Below are 14,527 nucleotides of genomic sequence, written 5' to 3'. Positions count from 1 at the left end.
GTGAATTTGAGTCTTCACCCTCTAAAATTCCTACAAAAAGATGAATCTTCACCACATCAATGAGCTCCAATTTCTATCATAAAAGTAGGCTTTTAATAACCCAAAAAGAAAAGCCAATCGAACCAAGTTCTAGACCTAGATCAAACTAGGCAAAAGCCGAATATGAATAATAATTTTATGAATTGGATTAGAAGCTCAAACAATAACAAATATAAATGAGAATTAACATTTTTACAACTGGATCACATATTCCAGAGCATATTATATGTATTTCTCCTTCTCATTTGCTAGAAAAGAACATGGGATTATAAATTAAGGCGAAAAATATCCCAACCAATCACTAAAGTTAAAAATATCATTTACATCCATCAAGTCAAAAGGAAAGAATTGTGATCACTATTGCTACCTTCAAAAACCATACTACTTGAAATGATGAGAGAGCCTCATTTTCTTGTATATCAAACTCATTCACTGCATCTTCGGTTTTTGAATTTTCACATAGGGAAGAAGCCCCAAGAAGTGGACTACTTTAGGGTTCCATCCCAGTTGATGAGCACGGCAGAACATCAAAAATGTGTTTGCAAAATAAGAATTAAACCCCATTAAGACATGCCACAAAGCATGACCTTGAGGGTTAAAGAACCAATAGGAGATGTTATTACAGAACACACGATCAGAAAGCCAACAAAGAGTCGCCAGGAATATAGTGATCAAATACAACTTTGCAAGCCACTTTGCATGCACATCTTTTGTGTGGATGTAGTATTTGTACATCCGGGGGATGCAGAGAAGGCATAGGATCATGTAGTGTACCTTAAAGCCAATTTGAAACCGGACCAATGCATGAGCAACAGCAAATACTGCACCGTAAAGAAACAAGAAGGTGGGCATTGTGCTCCGATAATGCCAATCTGGTGAGTAGAGGATGTAGATATACAGGAGCATTTCCCAAACCATTGGTGTTTCATCACCCTGTTGCTGTCTGAAAATAAACATAAAATTACCAACAATATTACATCACCTTGGCTATAGTGCAAGTTTCTACTATTCTAGCACAGAAACAAGGGGACTCAAATCATTTTTACAGAATAACTCAATTAGCTTTCCAAGTAGATGACAAGTTTTTCCAAGTAAATGCCCAAAGCAACTGTATATCTGCATAGCAAAACAGTTTCGCCAAAAAGAAAAGTTGGTAACTGTCTTTGGAAGCTACCATAAAATAGTGCACTGAGCAAGCATCTAGTAACAAACAACCTACATTTCCACCAAGTTTACAAGCTTAGCCACCTCAATTACTAAAATACCATCCCACAATCACTACAAAGTCATCACACTGCAGCACCACGTTCTATGCAGTTGCTTGTCAATGGATCTAGGCAACCTAAACAATATCTACTTCTGAAGCCCAGTAAACAGCATCCATAAAAGATTGATATCACACTGGTCTTTCTCAATCATTCCATAGATAGAAGGGAGGAATCTTCAAAAGAAAAATAAACTAATAGGTATCCTTAGTAGAAAAGGTTCTATATATTAGGAACTTGGAAGAAGTATATCAGTTCAATGTCCAAATACAGAAGCCATGCTACGCGCGAGAGAGAGAGAAGCCAAAGCATGCATTATAAAACAGTTTAATTAAACTCTCTTTCTGAGGTCTACAATCTTCTATTCACAGTAACACATTGAGAAATAATGAGGCAGTTCATTGAAGAAGAAGAAGGAGGAGGAGGAGGAGGAGAAGAAGAAGAGAAAGTGAAAGAAGTAACAGAATACTTACAAAAACAATGAAGAAGAGGACTATCAATGAAAGTGAACGAAAAAACAGCACGATAGAATACTTACACACGTTGCAATGTGGCATGGTATAGCATACTCCCAACAGCAAGAATAATATTAGATATGTGAAGGACACTAAACCTCTTCTCAAACCGTTGTCTCAATGCATTTATAAGACCAATGAATGCCAAAGCAATGCATGGGATGTTTGACATAGTGTTGAAAAACTCTGCAATATAGGCTGAATACAAATAGTTTTTCTCACACCAATCAGTGGATGTGACAGGACCCCAGAAGCTGGATAATCCATCAGCCATTCTTCAATGGATATGTCCAAAGCGTATATAATTCAATAGAGGCACCTTTCAGAAGAAGGTTGAAGAGTTCATGAAACCTACAATTATGCATTTTATGTATGTCATTTTTTGTCATCAGAAAAGTCAGATGATCAAGTAACAGAGCAGAAGCAAATCAAAGAACCACTACACACTCTTCATTGAAAGAATAGTTCGGCTTATCCATTATTATCAAAAGATAAATGATGTTTTTGATAATCAAAGTTGACGTAAACCATAAACATGAACCATCAAATAAAAGTTTCAAAGCAAACAAAAATGAAATTTAGCAACATAAATCCTGGTCTTAAAATAAAAGTCTCATTACAAAGTTAAACATGTACAGAAAATTAACACGCAAGAATCTAGACAAAAACTTCACACTTCACAGGATAATAGTCAAATGAGATTCTTAATATCAGATGCGGTTTTCCTCCAAACAAACTATCAATAATCCAATGCCCTAATCTTCCATTCTTTTATTGAACAGCAAAAGACAATTCAGAACATGTACTTTTTTACTTGATTTGGAGTAGTTGGCTCTAGATATATCATATAACTCATTTATTGAACTCCAGAAACTAAGTATCTCTTTGTTTCTAATGACTAATTTCTAAGTACCATATTGATCATTAATGTCAAGAGTAACTTAAGGCTGTTTCTTGCTATGCAAACACTGATAAGATTATCTTTTCACAAATTTAAGTAAAGACCCCTTTTCAGTATTGAAGAGTTTCCTGTTAGAACCAAGTTAATCCATTTCAGACCTTGAAAGAGCAACCAAAGATATTGATTCACTATTCAATTTCTTGGGCCTCGTGATGCTGAAAACTAGGTCTTTAAGATTTCACTTCCACTTTTTGTTACGGACTGGGACTAACAATAAATAACAAATATTACATAGGCTACACTGTTATTCATGAAATAGAAAGTTAAATTGTTTATGAAAACAATAGCAGAAGGTTAGAGCTAAAAAAGGAAAAAAAAAAAAAAAAAGGAAACATATCACATTCGAAGATCCATTCTGAATATAAATGTATCATTGTTTGAAACCCATCAGCTCCTATAGTGTAGCAAATGTGCCGTACTTGATTACAGAATCAAATGCATGCAAACTCTGCCGATATGATAGATTTACAAAACAGTGAATAAATGTGGATTACAAGGCAGCTGAGTCCAGGTATTATATGTCCATTGTACTCAATATGGTGCTCAACTTTGCATAAATATGCAATTTTCATAGGTTCGTTCTAAATAATTGTTCCTCTTCTAGTTAAACCAACAACTAGCATCCGTACCAAATCATATTAAAAGGCAAGTTCTTTATCGTGAAAACACCATGTCCACCAATAAATAAATATAATAAGATCTTAATCTTTATTCAAACTACAGCTTCAGCAATTAAGGTGGAGGAAAACCTTTCAGAGTCCTATTCTACCGATAGGGCAATACCCATATTCCAGCATATCATCCATTGAACTCCAAAACTGCAATACCCATTTATTAAAATTACCAAGTGAGAATTAATATAAGCAGTCAGTACAATAGAATTCACAATATTCTACTCTGAATTTTGTTGGGCAGAAGAACGCTCCACCTATAATAGCAAACATTGCTCTACATGGTCCTCATCCAAAGGATGAAGATCTCAACTAGTTATGCTGTTTCTCTATTTAGAAAGGAGGGCTATAAGAAGAAGAGTACGATACCAATTTGGGAGACTTACTATTATCTAGCATAGTATAAATCTATTTTTACCAACTAATTTTAGTAAATCACCACATACTTAACACTCTATCATTCACTAAAATTACAACTACCATGCACAAGTAAATAAAACTCTTTAACCCAAAAATAAAAAAATTCAATACTCTCAAAACTACTAGAAAGCAATTCAAAACTGAATTTTCCAAGTAAATAACAGAGAGAGAGAGAGAGAGAGAGAGAGAGAGTGACGGAAGCAAAGGAAAAAATGCAAACTTTTTCACCTTTCCCCATTCAAACAGATCTATGCTTCTGAAACTCTTCCCAATTGCAATTGGGTTTTCTCCTTTCTCTCTACTTTCTCGCTGCTCTCCCTCTCTCTCTCTCTCTCTCTCTCTCTAGGTTTATGCTGGAAAAAAAAAATACTGGTGCAGATTTGCGTACCTATTTTTCAAAGTGCCGGGGCGTGGAAAGAGCATGCCTCAAAAGGGCGCGTGAGGAGCTTTGGTGACGTGGATGGATATTGTGGGCCGTTGGATTAGAACCCCAGGAGCGATTGAGATTTCTTGGTTCCTGGATTTTGGGCGCGGTTTTTAACGCTACTTGTGGGTATACGAGGATCCACTTTTCTAACGCGCCTTGACGTCGCTCGCATCACACGCTCTGGTTACACGGCGATCCAATATGTATAATAGCCTTTTTTATTTATTTATTTACTTTTTTCTGCTCTTCATTGGACCCCACATCCTAGTCCTAGGGGAAGAGGATTTTAATTTTCCAGGATTTCGATTTTCCATACGAATGGACTCAGGTTAATTTCATTTGTATGCGAGTTAAGATTTAAATATAATTTGATTTTTATATTTTTAAAATATTATTTATATTTTTAAAATTTTAAATATTTTTTTATTTTTTAAAATGATTTTTTGATATTTTTTTTAAAAATTTCAATTATAATTTTTAAAATTTAAAAGATTAAATTAAAATTAATATAAATTTGAGATTATATAATAATTGATATTATTGTACAAAAATTATTTTTGTAATTTCTTTTTTGACACATATTAAGGGTTTTTTTTTCTGTTTTTGCTTTTGTTTTTTTCCTCCTCTCCCCTCTCCCCTTCCCCCCCCCCCCCCCCCCCCCCCCCAACACAAAAAAAAAAACAGAAACAGATTAAGGAATTGAAGAGTAATAAGATATTATTTTTGTTTCATTATTATTATTATTATTATTATTATCATTATTATTATTTACAATAATACTACCTTAATAATTATAATAATTTTTCCCTTCCAACTAAACCAAACTTGTTGAAATCATCATCATCGTCATTATTATTATTTTTTCTTTTTTTTTTTTAAGGGTATATTGTTATGGATTCTAACTTGTTTACTTCTATTTATTTTATATACGAATCTAGGTTAAGTTGTTTTTAAATCTGTATTATATTAGTCTGAATCATAATTAAGTTTAGGTTCTAATGATTACCTTTATTTTTAATCAACTTGTGATTAGAAACTTTGGTTAATGATGAAGACGCCACAATAAATAATTGATGTCCTTTTGATAAATCAAACTAAAACACTTAATTTCTATTTAATGTTTTAGATGTTCAAAGAGAACAAATAGATTTCTTTTTCACAAATAATTTCTACATAATAATCTAAATTACCTTCTCATTGGAAAATAAGCTCTTAAATAGGCTAAGGTTTACAAAACAAAAACCCTAAATCATACAAGGAAAAACAGCCATAGGTTTAGAAAACATAATGTGGCCGAATTTCCTTTATTTTCCTAATCTAAATTGGATTAATTAATTCATTTATTTTGAATTAGGGGTTAATTAATTTACAACCAAAATAATACAATTCTAACTTTTCTAAAGTAATTTGTCCAACAAATAAATAAATAAATAACTAAAATAAAGATTTTTTTCTAAAACAAAAGTCAAAGTTTCAAATTATGAAACTAATTGACTATTTGTCAAACAAGCAATGTTTGACTAATCACCAGCTAGATTAGGTTCCAAATCAGCTCCAATATGTCATGTATGTTGCCAAATAAGATTAATATTAATTCTCATACGTTGTCTTTGATTGGAATAAGAAAAACTTGCTTGAACAATAAAAAACATCAATCCCAGCACCAAAATGGTGCATTTTCGGGCAAATGGAGTCTTGTGTGCAACTATGATGTTTGGTCCATCTTGCTTCTATCTTGACATGATTTTTGGTCTCTTGGAGTTCTCAATCACATTCATAAGTCAAAAAATTCATTCCTTGCTATCCGGGGTCAAAAAATATACCAAAATAACTTTTCGGATCCATTTCGGTTTCTACAACTTGGATGTATAGAATGGACTTTGGATCTTCAGGTATTGTCATGCCTTCTTGAGAAGTAATAACACCTTGAATAAAATTAATCAGGTTGTTCTTAAATCTTCTAGCTTGTACCCATGTGATTTCCCTCATCTTCAATTGTATAGGATCAAAACCCTAGCAAATAGTCGTTTGTACGAATACGGACAGATTCTCACTAATATCACAGCCATTTGTAAATTAATAAAATAATAACACATCAAGTTATCATATTTAAAACATTGGTAAGCAAATCAATGCTTATAATTATAGAAAAGATAAGTTCGCAAATGCAAAAATTGTGAAATTGTAGAATGCATGCATACTAGTATGAATACTGATGACAACGTTAAAAGAATTACTGAATTTTATTTCATGTCATTCGTAATTAATTACCATTAAATTTTAATGTGATGCCGTTATTTATTTATTTATATATTTTTTGACTTCATCGTTAGGATAGCATTTGGTGCTAGTAAAATGAACAAAGAAAATATATGAAAAATTATACGTTGTTTTTAGAAAAGAAAGTCACAGAAACTACTAATTATTTTTACTTTAATTCAAAAACTCATCATCTTTAATTTGACATATAAAAGTCACATAAAAGTTTGTTCTATAAACCTTTTACAAGGTCTTTATCATGTTAAATCTGTATATGTAGAGAAATTTTATTGTATAAATTTGGATATCGTATATTTGTCATAGGGATAAGTGACACTTTCGATTGCATATAATCTCAAAAAATTATCAAGTATATGCATGGTAGAAGGATTATATATATGTATAAATATATTGGAATTTTCTTATTAAAATAGTCTTATCATTTTTTCATTAGCATATAATTTATAAATTATTTAAAGATTGAAATTTAAAGATATATTTAAAATTTAAATAATCTCAAATAAGGTTCATTTTATCCTTTAGTATTTAAGTATTTCACCATATTCATATATTTCATCAATATGTCTTAAAATTTTAACATTTAAAATAATCCAGTAATTAATGATAAAAATTCTTATTAAAAATTTATTTGAACCCTTTGATGGAACAACGATTATATGTATTTAAATTAATTATGATGAATTGATAAAGATACTTGTAGGTTGTTAAAGAATGAAAAGACACAAAAAAAAAAAAAAAAAAAGAGGTTTTGGCATGTTTCAACAATTGGCATTTCAAAACCAAATTTGTTAACCCTATTTATTTGGAGAGTAGTTACTAAAGGATCATGAGTGAAATCCAATATCTTGTATAATATACTCGTTTATTTTAAATTATCAAGAGGGCATTCAATTTCCAGTGTCTTGCAAGCTATAGAAATTGTGTACTTTCTGCAAATTATAATTTATAAACATTCTTTTGGTACCGAGCGTGGTGCCTTATATCCATAAATATTATATTTTAATAAAAAAATGGGGCAGATTTGGAAGAGTTATAGTGGAGTGGGTCCATTTGTGTTTGATAAAGATAGGCTAGATCAATCTTTTCTATTAAATTCTTTTTTATCCGAAGTGAGCTGCCTTGACTGGGCAAAGGCATTGAAATTAACGGTTAAAGTGGTAAACTTTACCACTTTTTAAGAGGTGGTAAATAAATTCTAAAAAATAAATAGATAAATAAATTCTTATATAACGCTTTTTTTTTTTTTTTTTTTGTAGCGCTTTTTAAACAATGGTCATGTAAAGGAGAAAATATCCAGTAGTCCAACCTATCTAGGTCTCATTTTCACAATTACAGAGAATTCATACTGACCCTGGACCAGACGTATTTATGATTCCACATAAAGATGTATTTCTACGTCGCATTCACTGTAATAAACAATTATATTATATTGCATATTTATTACAAAAGCATTGTGCACGGGGTTGTATGGAAATAGTTGTTCTGAAACCAAAACATTGTCGGCAAAACCCACATGGTTTTGTTTACATTTGGAAAAAATTAAATAATTCTTCCACATTAATTGAACAAATTAATGGTGGTATTATATGTTTATTATAAAAATATTGTGCACCGGTTGTGTCGAAAATGTTGTTTTGAACCAAAACAGGATTCGATAAACCCACACGTACGATTTTTATTTATACTATAAAACATTGGACACTTTTGGTAAGCATTACAATGTTTTGATCAAATATAAAATCTATAAAAATATATAGAACGGTTCTGTAGTTGTGTTCTTGAAATGTTGACTTGTATGTATGAAAATACGTAGATCAATAATTTCGGCTTGATCAATGGAAACTAGCAGAAAATAACTCCTTGAAAGAACTTTGTGCTTGGTTTAAAGTTTGATCATAATTTTTCTTCCTTGAAATGGGGGTGATCTTTGAGGCGTATACCATCTAATTGGAGGAACAAATAAGGTTTTATCATTTCCTCTCGAGTTCAAGTGGCTATTATTGATCTATTTATTTTGGCCTTTGTACTATTGTTCTAATAATGACTAATAATTTTTCAAATTATTTTCACTTTGCGGATAATTAACAGGAGAGATACATTGCCTTCAAAGTTAATTCTGTTAATTCTGCCCTTCAAACTTTAGACTTTGCTGGGTATGTTGTTTTCGTTTTATTTTATCTTGTAGTTTTGACTGTCACTCAAGCAGAATTATGGAACCTTTAATTTCATCTTATTTGTCTTGTTTTAATTAAAAATATCAATAAAAATATTTAAATTTCTATGATAGAATTCATATATATATATATCAACATTCAAAAATTTCGATATCGATGGAAATATTAAAAATTCAAAATATAAAATTTTTTATAAAAATTTCGAAAAGTATCAAATATCGATATTAATAAAAAATATAGAAATTTATTTTAAAAAATAAAAAATTTTGTTGAAACTTTAACATTAGTTTATTTAAATAATCAATTATCAAATTAATTATAAAAATTACAAAAATATTGAATAGGTATTATATTTCTTTTAATCAATTTAATTTATAATAAATTATAATGATCATAAATAAATTATTATTAATAAACATATATATATATAGATATATATTTGATAAATCGTTTATTAATTAAGACAAAAAAATCAGTACAATTACATTATATTTCAAAAATATCATTTCAATGCTCATAGAATTTTCAAAAATATCATTTCAATACTCATAGAACTTTTAGATAATTGATAGTTATTAGTATTTTTCTCGTTTTCATCTTGAAATATGAAATATGAAAAATAATTATTAAAAAATATATCACCTTGATAATTTTTCATGTAATTATTAATATATCAACTATAAAAATATTGTATTAAATATAGTTGTTATTGATGTTTAGTATAATATATTCTAGCATCTTTTTATTTTTATTTGTTTAATGTTATTAATTTAAATACTATTAATATCAATTTTACTTAATATTGTATTTTTATATTATTATTTTATGTTATTATTTTTCATTCTTATATAATCAATTCTTAAGTTGTAATTATGGGATTCTAATGAATCAATCTTATATAAAATGTATAGCAATTATATATATATATTATCAATGAATAAAACTTATTAAGGTTATTGAATTCAATTCACTCTATTTTATTTATATTATTAAATACTTAAAAATAATTAGAAGGTTTTAAAAAAAATTGTCATTAAAGTTAAGTTGGTAAAATAATTTACTAAATATCAAAAATATTTTTGAACTTTTTATAAAAAAATTTAAAACTTTTCATAGATATTTTCAAAATTTTCATGAAAAAATTCAAAAATTTATATGGAAATTTTTGAAATTTTGATTGATATTATGAATCTTTTAATCAAATTGTTAAGATTTTGATATAAATATTTTGATGAAAATTTACATGAAAATTTTGATAAAATTTCAAAAATTTTGATAAATATTATAAAAATTTTATCTATTTTAATTTTAAATTTAAATTTTATTTTGACTTTTGCAAAAAATAAAAATTTCAAATTTTTTTTTAGATATTTTAAACCTTAATATATATATATATATTATTTATTGTGGGGTAAATTAAATCATTCCCCTAATTTACTTATTTTACTTCATTGTTTAGCCTATTAGGATTGGGGTCGGTTTTCTTGCCTATTAAGGAAACCCCATGTCCAAGCGATAAATACATTATAATATCTCAACTATAGTACACAATAATTGCGTTTTTGGGCATCTAATTCACTTTTCTGACTTGACTGTCAGATGAACAACTGCTTTTTTTGGGCATCTAAATTCCTTGTCTGACTTGACTGTCAGATGATCTTTAACCAGTGCTATGCCTGTACTCTCAAAGATTTTTTAACGATGTATTCTGTTTTGCAAATATACAGGCTTTCGATAGTGAAAGGGGTGCACAATCTTTGATCATTGATTTTTCACATCAACGAATATATTATTGATTTATCCTTACTGAATAGCTGGACAACTTATGTGAATGAACATTACAAAATGTTAATATTTAACTTGACTCGTGGGTGCCTGGGCCCACCACATCAGCCAAAAAACAAAAAAATAATAATAATAATATTTAATTTAATAGTTAAAAACCTAATTCTTTGCTTCTTTGGCTTTTATCTCCTCGACGTTGGAAGTTGGCTCAAGCTTGGCTACCAACTGAAAACAGTTTTTTAGTTTTAAAAATAATGTTTTGTTGCTTTGAAAATAGAAATTATATATCTTTGGTAATTTATAACCAAACAACCATTAACTACTAAGGCAGGAAATGGACTTTAGAGGGTGAAAGTGACCAACGTGGTCGAGCAAGTTAAACTACAAGCGGTTTCACAAATATAGAGAGAAAACCATTTGTGGCTAGTATGATACGATATAATTAATAAGTATCGCACTACAATTATCTTAACTTTATAATTAGTGCTATATCCTAACTTTATAAACTAGTGTAAATGAATTAGAGTAAAATGTAAATAACTAATTTACTTTGAAGGATTTGAAATATATATTTAAATGTGATAAAGAATAATGATATGATAGCTCAATATGAATTTGAGTTGTAACATCCAAGTAACTTTTATATGCCATATCATTTAAATAATTTCATATGCAATACAAATTAACCAAATAAGTAGTCTTATGTGTTAAAAAGAAAACTTATAACTTGTATATGATCATAACTTGTTGAAATTATCTAACAGCAATTTTTCAAGACATAACCCTTTAAAATATGTTGTATCCTTTCAACGTATATATGATCAATCTCTTCAAAACAACCTAATTAATTTATCATTCAAAATATTCCAACAAAGTATATCTTGAAAAGTTCTATGAGAAATGAACCTAATTTTTCTTAATTGTATAGAGAGTAAAATTTCAAAAACTTGTTCTATTATCAGATGTTAGTTGAATTGGTGATCATCACTAATGGAAAAATAACAATACCATACAATAAAATTGAAATTTAAAAAAAAAAAAAGTGAATAAAAAGTTTTAAGTTATAACTACTTAAAAGACTAATTAATCACTAAATGCACAAGTATTAAACTAGAAGGATAACCCTGCTTAAAGAATTTACATGAAAAGCATGGACTTTTTCCCAGCTTGCTGTTCTTGCTCATAGAACTGAGTTCCCAATCCGAAATGATTCATCAGCAACCAAGTGAATGTCAGAAACTCACCACCCCTGCTTGGTTGCTGAGCATGAACAATCGGCCTACAATTAATGGCGGCATAGCAAAACAGCTCAGCCCACACCAGCTTCATCACATTCCACCTTTCTTCCTTCAGATTTTGGAGCTGATGTGCCAGAACACATGCATCAAACAGTACCGATTTGCTTCGATTTCCCTTCACTGTTGTAGCTCTGAACTTGGTTTCTACAGAAATAAGCACTTGACATGCTTGGCTCTGATCTGATATTGAGAATTCATTGAAAAATCTCATAGCCTCTGCACATGTGTCTTGGAAAACCACTTGCCAATTTCCAAGAACTGGTGCCAGCATCGCAGGCTTCGCAACCAGAAGATAGAACATGTAATCCGAAAGAAGCTTGCAAACTTGTCTTTCATTCCTATCTCCTTCCTTAATGGTGCTGTAACAGAGTTCAGTTGCTAAGTGCCAGAGGAGAAGACTTTCTGCATATTGAAACTCTCCGATACTCCATTTTAGTTTGACATAGCTAGAAGAAGAACGTAATAAAGCCCACTCGCCTCTTTGCGAACACACTTCAATGGCGTCGCTTAAACTGCTAGCTGTCTTAGATTTTATTTTCAGCTCATCATAAATAAACGTCTCGAAGTCCTTTGTGACTGTCTCCGAAGAAGAATACCTCAAGATTTTCATTGTCTCAAGAACTCCCTTAAGGTGGAGATATCTAAATGCTTTGTATAGCCATTTGGGACGTTCATCTAGACAATATCTTACAATATTATACTGTGAAATGGACCAGGACCACCTTTCTTTACTCAAATATTTCAAAATTCTTTTGGGAATATGATCTATCCACCCATCTTTGAGGAAAATGAGTGTCCATTTAGAGAAAATGAGATTGTAGCTAGAAACAATGTCTAGGAAAATTGCTACTACGAGCAACGAGTAAGTAAAATAGATATTAATGTTACTAAACTCGGGATCATTTAACAAACAAAAAGAAAACGAAGTCAAAGCACCAATTAGGACACAGAAACTTGTAATCTTCAGGACACACCCAAGCTTGCAATGCATCATGACAACTTTGGTATGGAGAAGCTCGTACATGAAGTTCAGCTCGTACTCTACTAATTTAAAAGCTTGGGCAGGTTTTAAATTGAGGAAAGTGTTCCGGCTTGATTCTCGATCTTTGGAGCTGAGAAGGAACCCCACAATAAGTCCCTTGAAGGTTTCGAAGAATGAGTAGGCTACCTGTAGGAATTTGATCTCATCGCAAGTGTCTGAGAATACTTTTTCATCATCAATTAAAAATTTAGATTTCACTACTGTATTCCCAAATTTTGCAGCCATCGGCTCTACGGCTGCTACTTGATCCATCAGCCCCATTGAAGCGTAAGTTGCAACAGCATCTCTGTAGTCAGGACCAGGGTTTGGTTCCGGCAACACAGTCCAACCAAAACGGTCCAAACTCGCGAAAAACAGAGCAGCTGTTCTCTCAGAGAACTTGATAATTCCCAGAAAGAACACGAGGGCAGTTGGCAATTGTAGTTTGTTTTCGGGAAGTGTAAGAAAGAAGCTATAAGCAACAGCCAAAACTTGTAAAATGAGACTAAACAAGTGCCTGAGCCATAATTCATTATCCTCGATCGAAAAAGAGGTAATGCTATCAGGGCCACCGAGATGTATCAAAAGAAAAGACGCCCAAAACGCGAAAATGTCTTGGTTTTCAGAATGAGGATCAACGGAGTGGTCGGTCTGGGATTTGGTGATTAGTCCGATAGCAACAGCAGCGACCCAATCGGCCATCAGATAAGCCGACCAGATTGAAGTGATAACGAATGTGCGTCTGCTTGTCTGCCTGAAGGGAGCAAAGAGAAGTAGAAATACCTGTAGAAAGAGGCTTATTTGGATGCATACACGAAGATCCCATATATCCCACAGCTTCCTCAACTTGTTGGGGATTGGTAGCTCCATATCTATATAGTTTTTCTTGTTTTTTCCCCACCCTTCTAGCTTAGCTTTGCTCTTGAGCAAGCAAAATCTGGGGGGACGAAAAATTTGCAAAAATAAATATAAACCGGTACAGGATATGAACGGCAAATATGAAAAGTGTACGAGTTTCAAAGACCCAAAAAGAAACTAAACAAAAGATGCCACTTACCCACGGACTCCTGCGTGAGATGCTGAGATTTTCGTTCGCATGGAGCCAAGATCTGATAAGACTCATTGGTTGTTTCCATTGACTTCGACAAAAAAGTAGTGGACCAAAAAGCAAAAGCTATAAAGAATAAAAATAAAAACAAGATATTTAATTTATTATTATTATTTTATTGTTAAAGCACCGAAATATCGACCACACAACACATATTAATATATTATTTATTTACATATTTCTATATATAAATTCAATATAAATAAATAAATTATTTAAATATTGTTTATATTACATGTTACATTATTAGGTCAATAATTTTGATACTTTATTTAAAATAAAAAATATAAAGTAATCAAACAGGAATTTGACATTTATATTTTATTTATTTATTTTTAGTTGTCATTATTTCTTTGAGAAACTAAACATATATGAATGACAAATACCTACTATAGTTATTTGTAATGAGGAAAAAAATGTATATCAGAATAGCCTCACTTCGTTTAAAATGATTTTCAATTTAATATATGTGTATATATATATAATTTTTTTTTTTCAAGTGTTAGTGGCTAGTTTTCTTAAACTTGAAGTTAGATAAATAGCTAAGTATCATTTTTAAATTA

The 14,527-nt window shown here is 30.6% G+C and overlaps 2 protein-coding genes across 4 annotated transcripts; both read right to left on the bottom strand.

Moving 5' to 3' along the window:
• Positions 1–325: 325 nt before the first annotated feature.
• LOC107422449 (alkaline ceramidase) lies at positions 326–4,500 on the bottom strand. 3 transcript variants are annotated; one of them, XM_016031903.4, is made up of 4 exons: positions 4,100–4,250; positions 3,530–3,598; positions 1,843–2,170; positions 326–982 (listed from the first exon to the last, which is right to left on the bottom strand). In XM_016031903.4, the coding sequence occupies exons 3-4, from the start codon at positions 2,091–2,093 to the stop codon at positions 469–471; spliced, it is 765 nt and encodes a 254-aa protein (XP_015887389.1). In that variant the 5' UTR covers positions 2,094–2,170; positions 3,530–3,598; positions 4,100–4,250; the 3' UTR covers positions 326–468. The 3 variants fall into 3 exon arrangements, with proteins under 3 accessions (XP_015887389.1, XP_048333493.1, XP_015887388.1); XM_048477536.2 differs by lacking the exons at positions 3,530–3,598; positions 4,100–4,250 and adding an exon at positions 4,260–4,500; XM_016031902.4 differs by lacking the exon at positions 3,530–3,598 and having other exon boundaries at positions 4,100–4,253.
• Positions 4,501–11,674: 7,174 nt separating this feature from the next.
• On the bottom strand, positions 11,675–13,726 carry LOC107422424 (uncharacterized). Its single transcript, XM_016031862.4, has one exon. It carries the CDS (start codon positions 13,724–13,726, stop codon positions 11,675–11,677), a length of 2,052 nt encoding a protein of 683 aa, XP_015887348.2.
• Positions 13,727–14,527: the final 801 nt, after the last annotated feature.

The sequence above is a fragment of the Ziziphus jujuba genome, chromosome 3 (assembly GCF_031755915.1).
Source record: "Ziziphus jujuba cultivar Dongzao chromosome 3, ASM3175591v1".
Classification (NCBI taxonomy): Eukaryota; Viridiplantae; Streptophyta; class Magnoliopsida; order Rosales; family Rhamnaceae; genus Ziziphus; species Ziziphus jujuba.
The sequence above is the reverse complement of the archived record's forward strand: the minus strand, read 5'-3'. Positions and strand labels throughout refer to the sequence as shown.